The sequence below is a fragment of the Camarhynchus parvulus genome, chromosome 2 (assembly GCF_901933205.1).
Source record: "Camarhynchus parvulus chromosome 2, STF_HiC, whole genome shotgun sequence".
Classification (NCBI taxonomy): Eukaryota; Metazoa; Chordata; class Aves; order Passeriformes; family Thraupidae; genus Camarhynchus; species Camarhynchus parvulus.
In genome coordinates, this window is record NC_044572.1 from 85105861 (window position 1) to 85117878 (window position 12018).

General features: G+C 43.2%; 1 protein-coding gene across 6 annotated transcripts in view; it reads left to right on the forward strand.

Moving 5' to 3' along the window:
• The first annotated feature begins 425 nt into the window (after positions 1-425).
• FHOD3 (formin homology 2 domain containing 3) overlaps positions 426-12018 on the forward strand; it is a 374923-nt gene continuing 363330 nt past the window's right edge. For 3 of the 6 annotated variants that reach the window (XM_030944135.1, XM_030944136.1, XM_030944137.1), the window contains exon 1: positions 429-962. In XM_030944135.1, the coding sequence (XP_030799995.1) occupies positions 798-962 (165 nt within the window). In that variant the 5' untranslated portion in view covers positions 429-797. Of the gene's footprint in view, positions 963-12018 lie in introns of all 6 variants that reach the window. The other 3 variants (XM_030944134.1, XM_030944138.1, XM_030944141.1) reach the window with 2 other exon arrangements.

Consider the following 12018-nt stretch of genomic DNA (forward strand, 5'->3'; position numbering starts at 1 on the left):
CTATTAGTTGGAACGGGGTAAATATTACACTGAAGATTTAGGACATCTGGGATATTTGTCACAGCAACACCGAGCTCAGTACACGCGCCCTGTTGCCGGGAGCCAAGGGTGATGCAGCGGGCGCGGCCGGCGGGCCCGCTGGCCGCTCTCCCTCTCTCTGGCCCTCTCGGTGTGTGTCTCCGTGCCCGGGGTCCCGCTGGCCCCTCTCCCTCCCTCTGGCCCTCTCGGTGTGTGTCTCCGTGCCCACGGAGGCCGGCGGAGGCGGGGGCCATCCCGGGAGTTCTCCCTTCCCGCCGGGCCGCGGGGAGGTCTCCTCAGGCCGGGGGAGGCGGGGCGGCGGCGCGCGGCCGCGTGGGGGCACTGCGGGCCCTGCGCGCGGCCTGGGGGCTGCGCGTGCCGGCCACGGCATTCCCGCTGCCCGCTCGGCGCGCAGCGGCCGGGAATGGGGGAGCTGCTGCCGCCGCCGCCGCGCTGCTGCTGCCGCTGCCGCTCTGCCCGCGCCCCGCGGCTCCGGCGCCGCCTCCTCCTCCTCGCTCGGCCTGAAGCGCGCTCGCACTCGTGGATCCCGGCGGGGAAGGGGCCATGGGCCGCCTCCCCGAGGCGCGGCGGCTGTGAGGCGGCCGGCGCTCACTCGGGGAGCCAGGGGGAGAGGCTGCCGGCGGCCGTCCAGGCTGCGCCGGGGAAGGGAGTGCCGCTTGCAGCCGGCGGCGGGCGCGCAGGAAGCAGCACCTCGGTGCCGGTGACTTGGGGGTGCCGCTCCCCGCCCGTGCCCGGCCGCGGCGGTGGATGGATGCGCCATGGCCACGCTGGTGTGCCGGGTGCAGCTGCTGGATGACACCGACCCCTTCAACAGCACCAACTTCCCCGAGCCCACCCGGCCGCCGCTGTACACGTTCCGGGAGGACATCCCGCTCGCCACCCAGCTGGCCGGGGTGCACCGCCTCCTCCGCGCCCCGCAGAAGGTACCGGGGGAGGGCAGGGGCGAGTGAGTGGGGGGCGCCGGGAAAGGGCAGCGGCCTCTCCGCAAGCGCCCGGCAGCGGGGAGCGGAGGCCAGCGGGCGGCCCCCGGCCCCTGTGGGGCGGTAGCCAGGGCTCCAAGCCCGCCGGCTCCCGTGCCTTTGCCGGTGCTATCCTTCGCCCCGACAGTATCGGCATGTCCCTAAGTCCTGGGGAGAGGCCCCGGGGGACGGCGGAGGGGTTCCCTCTGCTGCTCTCCCGCGTTCCCAAACGCTCTCAAGGGCAGCTACCGCCTCTGCTTTAGCTGTAGCTGCCTCACTCGTTCCCTAGGAGAAGAAAAAGCTCATCAAACCAAAGGCCAAGTTGGGTATCAAGTACTCGGTGCCTGTCCTTCGCTAGCGTTGCCTGGGTATCTGGGGGTACTGCGGGATAACGTGGTGTGTCGGGCCAGCCGGGCACGGTCGCGCCGGCAGGACCCGGGCTTTGCTGGTGAGATTTAATGAGCCAGGCAGTTCCAGCCGGGGCTTTGGTAAAAATAGCAGCGTCTGCTGCCCTTGAAACAATCGGTGCTACTAGTCTCTCTTGCGGAGAACTGCAGCATGGCTCTTGTCAAGTCTTACCTATCTCTTCTTGCATGCTTCTTCTAATACATGTGCTGGCATTTGTAGCTCTGCCCTTGAAATCAGGCACCCGAGCATTATCCTTGAATTTTTAATTTTCAAAGTAATGCCATTGATTGACATAATGTCTTTTCATTATTATCTTGTATCTGCACATTAGTTCTGCAGAGTGCACTGAAGAAGAAAGGAAAAAATAACCACTTTTTTTTTTCTACAAAGTAAAAGTTGTAAAACTTTTATTTGCTCTGTGATGAAGTGGGAGGAAAATACTCTCTTAACATCACTTGTTGTATTATGCTCATGGGAGCCTGCGGAAAGATGACAAAGGGCTGTGTGTCCCCTTAGATTTAAGGATATCCAAAACCCCATAAGAGTATTTCAGAGAAAAGCTCATGGAGCAGACAGAAGTTTTGCATTTGTAGAACGGTTTCTTCGCATAATAGTTGCCAAGGATACAGCATCCAGTGAACAGAGCTCTGCCTAAAGCACAAAAACTTTGGAAGCTCTTGGTGTGCTGGGTCAATTCTGTTTTCATGTGCTCAGTCGTCCCCAATTCAGAGAGTGGTCCCATTGTTTTCATGGGAGGCTTTTTTTTTTTAGGAGTTAGAGCTAATTAAAAGAAAGGCAAGATGGATTCTGACACCTAATGAAGTGAATAAAGAGATTGTTTAAAATCTGGATTTAGAGTTAATTCAACCTCATTTTCAGAGATATTTCACTTTGTTATGTTTTGCTTTGGTTTGAATACTTCCCTGGCAATTTTTTATAACTTTTTATACTAACACTGCCACCAACTTGATTTAGCATCTTAGGAGCTAGCCAAAATCCATGGCCACTTGTATATGCTTCACTCTTTCCCAGTCTTTCTGCATGCAGCATTTCTCAAGTGTAATTAATGTTTGGAAAGTGTACTTGCAGACTTGGGGTTAGAGATGGCCTGTGTCCCTAGAGACGCTGTAGACCTGGCTATTGAAAGATAGCTGCTCTGCTAGAGGCAAGTCCTGACCCAGTGAGTTGTTAATCTGAGGTTCTGGCTCTTCCAAATACTTTGTTTCCGTTGTGAGGGTGTAGGCAGGCTCATTGAAATCTGCTTACATGGTTACAGTTACCTTTGTGTTTGCAGAGCCTCCTGTTTCTGCCTTAATTATGTCTCTTGGCTATCTCTTGGCTTCTACCAGGTAAAAAAAAGGGTTGGTTGATTAGACTTGTTTACCTTTATTCATTATAATGAAAGCTTAGTTCCGTGTTTGCACTTGCAGTCAGGGCAGCATTTCTGTGTTTGGCATTACATCTTTGTACCTGTAATTCTGTAAAATAAACTGATTACTGACTTGTGTTGCTTTCTTCTGTTTTTTTTTGTTTTGTTTTTTTTTGGGAGGTGGGCATATTCTTTCTGCGACCTTTCCTCAAGATCATATTCACTGGTCAATAGAAGATCACCGCATTATTTGACTAAGAATAATTTTGCTCCATTTCACGCAGAGATTAGGGCAAATTCTGATCTCAGAGGAATGCAGCTGTCAAAGTGGAGCATAGGTTGAAATTCAGGTGTCAGTTCACATCAATGCATCTGAGGTTTGATTGATTAATTACTTTGAAAATTGCTGAGCTAATGGATTGAGGGTCCATTTAGTATCATCACGGTGACTAGAGCCAAATATCTTGAAACAGACCTAGGAGTTTCTAGCTCAAATGGTGTCCCTGCCCATGGCAGAAGAGTTGGAACTTTAAAGTCTCTTGCAACCCAAGCCTTTCTATGATGATGATGAAATGCATAGGAACACCAATGTGTTCCTAAATAATTTCTGAGGTTTTATAAACTTGTGGCCTTTTTGCCAGCAGGTTTGAAGGATCAGCACTATGCTTTTTTTCCAGCGAGTTTTAAGTTTCCAGCTCTTGACTTGGGTGAACATTCACTTACTCTCTGAAGAGAGCTGCCAGCTTGTTGCCTTCACACCACTGGATGATTTGCACATCTTTTAGATTATCTACTGCTGTGGGAAGCACTTGATAGAATGAAGTCAGTGTCAGGAATCCAGCTCACTTCTGTGGGGTCAGATTTCGCCATTGCTGTCTTGAAATTAGTAATGACGACAGTGTTGCGATGGTGGTATTTTTGTAGTTAGTAAGACTACTTGTATACTGCAAGTCATTTTGAATTAAACATTATAAATAATTATTAAGAAAACCATTTAAAAAGTAAACTAAAAATGCTTTGACATTCGGACCTGTCATAGTATGTCATTAGTAGCTTTTTTGTAGCCAACAGATGTTCTTGCTTGATTCCAAAGAGCAGGATTTCTTCACTCTAGTTCTTTGAAAGTACAACTCAGTTTTGCATGTTGGTTTTACTGCTTCTTTTCTTTAAACTCACACTTCTACTTGAGTTTGGATGCAAGTCTAGATCTACATTCTGTCTTCTGAGCAGCAATATTTTTAGATCCTTATGCAGGTTCACTGGGAAGTTAAGAAACTGAGTTCTGAGAATAATGTCTGGGATGGTCTTTACAACCCTGAATAATGTGGGGTACCTAAGCTGGTTGATAGGGAAAACCGATAAGAAGAGTCTCTGCAATCTTTCACTTGGGATTGGGTGCCTAATTGTATCCTCCTTCTTCTTTTTTTTCCCTGCTTCTCTCTGTGCACATACTTTTCTCTACATCCATATCTCGGGATACTGCCACTTGTTGTTCATTGGGTTGTGCTCAGCTCTGTCTGGCATGCACACTGAGCCTCATGGGGCAGGACACTGTCATCAGGAATGCTTGTTTCAGCTATCCCCCGTGGTTATGAGTGATTTGGTCCTAGATGGTAACACACCATCCTAGTTGACAATGCAATGAAATACCACAAATTCTGTTACAGTATTTTAGCCACATTTACAAATTCTTGCTGAGTAAGTATGCCACATTGCAGAGTTTTTGTGGTTTGCCTATATTGATTTGGCTGCCTAAGGTGCCATTTTGAATTTGGCTTTTATTGTTCACGAGGATTTTATGTCACTCTTACTGTCTGTTGTATGAAGTAGAACTGGATCTAGTTTGGACTCTGACTTCAGATGTCCCTTTTGCCCATTTCTGTGAACCTTGGGAAAATTCAGAACTGGGTCTAAATTTGTGGCTCAGGCCCTGTGCCAATAATGCTCTTTGAATCTAATTCGGTACATTGGGTTTGTTGGTTTTGAATTGCTTTGAGTTACTTGATACTTATAACTTGCTGACATAGGGTCACTCAGGAGAGTAACTATATATACATGGCCAATGTCAAGTGGTGTGCTTTTTTTAGAAATCTTCTTCATTATAACTTATTCACATAATTACAGCATGCTGAGTATGTTGCCATAGTCTGTTTTCACATGCCATGATAGTGTCTATTGTTGGGGCAGCTCTGTAAGAAGTACATCTTTACAATAATAGGACGTCACACTGCCTAATTTATCAAGAAAATGTAATTGAAATACTTTGTGTGACAATGGAAAGCAACAACAACAAAAATCTTTCCATATGGGGTACTGGTGGAGATGGTGTAAAGGAGAGTTATAGTGCGATAAGGATAATTGTTTTGATGTCCTGTTCCCTCTGAGAAAACTGGAGACAACTTCTGTGTTTAAATGCCTTCCAAGAATTTGTAATTAGGAACAATGTCATTCAGAAAACAGTGGTACAAGCAAATAAATCCAGTGAGTGCTAGAGGGATTTGGGACTTTCATTCATAAAGAAGCCATCCACATTTCCGTCTTCAGCTGCCGTGATTTAGCCCTACGTTTAAGCCAGGGCTCACTCTGAGGCATGGTGTGATGTAAACTGATAGCAGGAATAGTTCCGCTGGTTGTGTCCTGGCATGGAGCTCAGCTCTGGCATTGAACTCAGTGCCAGGCTATACCCTGGCAGCAGCTTCAGGTTTTCTGAGAGCATTAAGCCTACCTGCTGGCTCCTCTTCCCTGGGTTTTCTTGGCATTGAGTAGTAATGCATTGGTCCATAGAGGCTAGGCAGAAAAAGAAGAAAGTATGATTTGAATCCTGATCCTGATGTAGATACTGGTAAAGAGCAGCTGAAGAGAGCATTTCTCTTCTCTGAAGAGAACATTTTTGGGTTTATGTTGTTAATGGGAGCTTGAAGAATAGAAGATGGAAACTGGAATGTTGTCATTTTCCCAGGGAAAATGAACCCACACCTAAGGAAAACTGACTGGTATCTTCTGCAAGTATTGCTGCTGAGGACTGGGAAATATTTTAGTTGAGGGCTGTCAAGACACATAGGTCTTTCATATTCTGCCTGAGGCAGGTGGACATCAGCCTTTTTTCATCCTTTGAGAGGAGAGGGGATTTAACACAAAGGTTGTTTCCAAATGATTTCCAAAGTGTTATGACTCTAGTAAGTATTTCTGGAGCTGACAAATTCCTGTGCTTCAAGAGATTGATCCTGTAGCAGACACATATGCTTGAATTTTATAGGGAATTATTTATGAGGGTAGAGCGGGGTAGGATACTGCTCTGTCTCCTTGACTTGACAGCACAAGCTGCATCAGACTCCTTTGTGAAACACACTTTTCTGGGGGAGTATAAACACCTGCCCTAAAGCACAACTGTGAAAAGCTTCTCAGTCTCCACCAGCTGACTGTCTTCTGTGGTGTGGGCCTTCAAAGGAGAAGAAATACCTGTAGAATGGATACAAAGTAATTGTCAAATGCCCAGCTTCATCTCTGGCAGTTTAAGGTAAGAGGACTTTGAAGTTCTTACAAATTTCTTCTGACAAGTTACAGTTTGGGCAAGTTGCAGTTCAGTTCAGTTGTTTGATCCAAGCTTAAAAAAGCTGTGTTGTAAAATCAGGGGCACAAATCTATCTGTCTGTCTGTCTGTCTATCTATCTGTCTGTCTGTCTCTGTCTGTCTGTCTGTCTGTCTATCTATCTATCTATCTATCTATCTATCTATCTATCTATCTATCTATCTATCTATCTATCTATCTATCTATCCCAGAGATTCAGTTCCTGACTTTGACACCTCTCTTGCAGGTCACTGAGTTTGGCTGATCATAGCTTAAGAGCCTTGGTAGAGCTCCGTGTCAACAATGATAGGAGCGAGCGTACTGGTGTTTCTCAGGATTCCACTAAATTTTTAGAACACAGATTGGTCAGATGCAGCTTCTGGAAACTCACATCATCACCCTATGTTTGCTGGAAGGTTCTTAGTCAAAGAAAGGAGATTAATAGGAAGAAGTCTGACCTTGCTGTTATCCTACCACAAGTCTCGTACTTGCAGTTCCAACTTTTAATGCTTGCTCTCAAAACCAGTTTGTAGATACCTCATTTTATCCAAATTCTTCTTGTGTAAATATTACTAGTGGATTAACTGAGCAAGAAACTAAGATGACTGCAGTTCATATCTATGTTGGTAAAGGAATAGTCAGATATGTCGGACTTGGCCTGTTGCAATCTCCTCTTCCTCTGTTGTTCCAAATAAGAACAAAAGTTCTCACAGAAGTTTGCACTTCCCAGTGCATCCACAGCCATCCTACCTTGCCAGTAATTAGGGTCTAAATGAGAATCCCTTTTCTTTCTGTCTGATCTCACTCGCTGGGTTGTGACGATGAGCGATGAGCGTTACAGCCTTTGTGCAAATGTATGCAAGGCAGCTGGGCTGTAACTTACCCATCCATCACATTGTCACTGATGACAACCCTACTTGGTTTTACAGTCCATTTCTCTGGCTGGAGTTCAGCCAGGACAGGTTGGTACCTCTACTCTTTCAAAAGTTGTTTTGTATTTCTGTGTGATGCGAAGTGGTCTGGGCTGGGGCTATACAGCTCCTTTGGTAAATGCTGCTTCAGTAGGCTGAACCCATGTGCTAAGATATTACTTTGTTACCAGCTCAGAGGAAAGAGTGCCAGCTACTTACACCTCTGTCATCACTTTCCACACAACCTGGATTGTGTTATATTAATACTAACTTTATATTGTATTACAGTTACTAATAAGACAGCAAGGAATGTTGTTACATATTTTTAGCAGTGGAACAAGTTGGGACAATAGTAGCAGTGAGCTCTCTAGTAAGCCCAGCTACCTAGAAACATCTGCAACTGTCTGGCATATGAAACTATTGAAGACTTGCCACGTCATCAGCTCAACACATATATACCACAAAAATGCATTGCAGTTTCCAATTTCCAAGTTAAAAAGAAGTAATTCTGTCATTCCCAGCATTTTAAGGATGCTTAAAAAAAAAAAAAAAAGCTTAGACCTTTTCCTTTACTTTCAGTATGACTGCTTGACTTTTAGTAGTCATGCTTCTCAACTGACCCTCTGTCTATTTTGTGAGAAGGATATTTATTTTATTCCACAGAATCCTGGAAAATTGCTAATTTTGGTCCTGCATGCCTAGTTGCTATTGTTAAATATGGGCAATGTGTGCATTATTATTAATCTTTTGGTCATAATGGTCATCATTTTACATGGTAGTGATCGTTAGGCTGTATAGAAAGGATTGGGGTGACTGGAAAAGCAGCTTCATCTTCATTTAGTTGTAGTTCTAGAGGGGTTTGTATGACAAAATATATATACTTGGAAAAATGAAACAGTGTTGTCTTGTGTTTACTAACAATTAAACTCTTAGTATCACGATGGTAAGAAGAAGGTGCATAAATAAACAAGTGGTAATACAAAGTAAAGTCAGATATGTCTGATTACATGCAGTAGTGGGGGGTTGTGTATGGCTTGAAGCTTTATGTTCATCAGCCACAAAAGTAGTATCTTGTGCAGTTGTATTGCTTTAACTCTAGTGATACGGATAAAGCAATACACTTTTCCTATTGTACACAGCATGCACGATTATATTGGAATAAAATGCACTTAAGATAAAATGTATTTCCCTATTTAGGAAAGAAAGAAAGTTTACTTTCATCTTGATTTCTGTGTTTCTTCTCTTCTAAAAGCTACAGACTATGCCAGTTAAAAAGATAGTTTTAAGTAACTTTGCTATTGGTTAAAAAATAAAAATGAGGGACATTTTAGTGCTGTTGCATGAAGCTAGCTGCTTCAGGTTTACTAATGAGCCCTTCAACCTTTGTAAGTGAAATTGAGAAAATAAGTATTTTCTTTAGAATTGTAAATATACTATTGCAGCCACAAGTAGCGGCATCGGAGGTAAAGTAGCTGCTCCTGCTGCTGGTGAGGTGCCTGTGACTTTTGTGTTTAGTTCTTTTTGGGATGGTTTTGTTATTGACAAGGAGAAGATGAAGTCCCTGGACTCTGTCTGGTGGGCTTTCTCTGCATGTTCAGCGTGAACCACCTGGCATGATTTGGGGGCTGGCAAAAAAGGCACTTGTTGCTCTCACAGCTGTGCCAGTCAGGTTGCTTATCTGAGTGTCATATGCCAGGTAAAGCTAGTTGAAAAAGCACATTGTGTCTGCTTTCTTACTTTATTACTGCAAGGCTTGCAAGGAATGAATGTAATAGTGGAGTGTGCAATCAGGAAATCAACAGGAATCTCATCTGTGCTAGTGAAATGCCAAATGGGGTCTTGTGCCTGTTTTTTCTAGTGTGGAATTAAAGTTCTGAGTTTTCTCCAAGTGCCAGTGATGAACCCATTCTAGCTATGGAGAAGACATTAATAGACTTCTAGTACTTGGAAATTTTATAGTACTTGGCATTTTATAGGTAGTGAAGAAATTGGAAAAAACCACATATCTATACTCTGTTTATTCCCATACTGCAGCAGCTGGCCCTGGAGCATGACCTTTGACTCCACACACAAAGGGTTGTTATTTTCCCCTTCAGCTCTAGCACTGTGAGGGACTTGGCTTGTGAAAATCTTGAGTCCTCTGCCCTCTTTAAAGGAGGTCTTGGTGTCTCTGTTATGGAAGACCCTTTCAGGTTTGCCAGGCAGAGAATTAAGGATACCTGTTTCAGATTCCTGAAATTGTAAGATTTTTCTGTGCTGCCCTGCCTCACAGGCAGGAAGGACTTCATTGTCTGATTATTGTCTATAAAAGTAAGTGAATTTGCGGGATTTTCTTTGTGTTTTGGTTTGGGTGTACTTATTTTCATTAAAGTTCGTCATCTTCAAAAAAGTGCAGGGACTGGGAAGCTTTATAGTGGTGAGTTCCAAGGAGATGCAGATTCACGTATATCTCGTTATGGAACTGTGTTGGTCCTAAGGCTTTCTGAATTTCAGAAGTCCCCCTCATGAGGCACATTTCATCACACTCCTTCCTTTAGGCATCTTTAAAGGAAATTGTAATGTGATTTGAAAATAGGTGTTTTGTAAAAAAAGTGTGTTACTGAGGAAGAAAAGGTGCTGCTAAATTACACTGTGCTTTTCAGTCTCTACATGTGTTATTTTAGTGTCATCATTCTTTTTCAAGTACTCTACCATGCTACTAGTTGGTTTGAGCTTCAGTTATAAATGCAAGCAACCTGCAATCCCAGTGACTATGAGTAAGGCAGGCAGGTTTCATTCACAGGTGGAAAAGCAGTGTATTTTATTTCAGACAGACATGACTGACTTATCCTATATGAGTATTCTAAATGATTCATGTATTGCAATGATCATTGCTGGTCACAGCTGAAGGGCTCTCATCTTACTGTGAATTTTTTTGTTCTGGTTTGATCATAGTGCATGAGGTGTTTTTGTCTCTGACTACACAAGGCAGAAAGAAATGCAACTCCTCTGGGTTTAGTATCCACAGTTGTGTTTGCCTGTGACCTGAGCACTCCTGTAGTGGCTTATATACAGCCTTCACTTTATACTGTAATATTACTCATTATTTTACTTGTTACGTCCCCTTTAGTTTTTGCACAGAAGTGAGCTTGAATAACTGCAAGTAGTGCACTTAGATTTGTTATACTTGCCTTTTTAGACAGTAATGTGTTCTTGTTTAGATGCTGATTTCAAATGTTGCTTTTTTAAGCCTAATTAAAAAGTCAATTTGTCTGCAGTATTGTTTCAGTTACTGTATGGTGGCATTACTGTATGTTATTCTGCCTTATGTGTGCATTACTGTTGTTATGCTTCTTCTAGACTGAGCTTTGTCTGGGAAGAAAAATAAGTCATTTTTCTGACAAAGCTGAGAGTTGTGGGGGAAAGTGGTGGAAGAAAATCCTCATATCTTAGAAGTTAAAGTGTAGTTTCTGAGGCTTAAGATGGGTGTCTCAGTTCAGATGCTGCTGAATTTGCTAAAACCTAAAATGCTTTTAGGTTTTCTGTCTTCTTAATATTTTCTTTGCTTAGTTTTGAAATGTGGATGAAAAAGCCACTAGTTATCACTGTGAATTTATGTCAAGCCTAGGGTGTGCCCATATCTTTGAGTTTCTGAACTTATTGTTCAGAGACTCTGTGTCTGTTTTTTTGGTGCCTTCATTTCATCTTGCTAAAGAGAAGTGATCAGCACTCAAAAATGTGCCCTTTGGAGAAATGACCACCTGTAGTAAGTTTGAAATCTAGGAGCTTTTTATAATGCAGAGATTTATCTCAAGATACAGATTTCTTTCTTTGCTAATTAGATGTGCCCATAACTTATATAAGTGTTTGGCTTGAAAGTCCTCAGAATATGTATGCCTTCCTTTTAGTATTTTTCTCTCTTTCATCAAGGGGTTTGAAGGAAGTGTTTCCTAGTGGTCATTTGTATAAAGATGAGGACGAGTAGGATACTATTTAGGCTACTTTTCAGAGGCTGTATAAAAAAAAAATTATTGGTCCTGGGAAACTGGTAGTGGAACACAGCCATAAGCTTCCTCATGTCATTGTTTAGTATTCAGCCATAGTTTTAGTGTACAAAAGTCTTTACTGTTGGATGAATCATTTAACTGTGTCCTAAAGAATAAGTGATTGTCTTGTGGGGTCACCTGGTTTTTTTTATAGTTTCAAAGCATTAAATCCTATAGGTCCTAAGTCTGATCCTGTCTGTTGCACAGCAAGGTTCAATTAATTTTTTTTTTTTTTTAAAGTCTGTATAGTTGGATGAGAAAAGCCTGAAATGTGACTCCTGAAGATTAAAAACACAACAAGAGTGTAACATTTTAAATTAAGAGTTAGCATTTCAATGTGTAAAAATATATTGGCTTGAAAATCTTAATTTTTCTTTTCTGTGTTATGAAAGACAGCTATTTAAAAGCATCCTTGCAAATGTTGTAACTGCTACCTCAGCACAAGAGTTCAGGAGAGCCAGAATGAGGACAGAGTTGTCTCTTCATTGGCACCATTCTCAGGCAGGATTGAAGGGGGCTGCTCAGAGTTGGTCAAGCTAAAGGTTTCTGAACACCTGCCAATGAAGGTAGAAGGATATTGATTTTTGAGACTGCCAAAATGTTGTCTGTCTTTCATAAGCGGTAAATCATATTGAAAGGAATTGGCGTAAAACTGTGATTTGTTTTAATGTTTTCCTTTGTGGTCTGTTAACAAAGATGGGTGAGATGGGAGCGTGGGCTCTGCCAGTGAAGACATCAG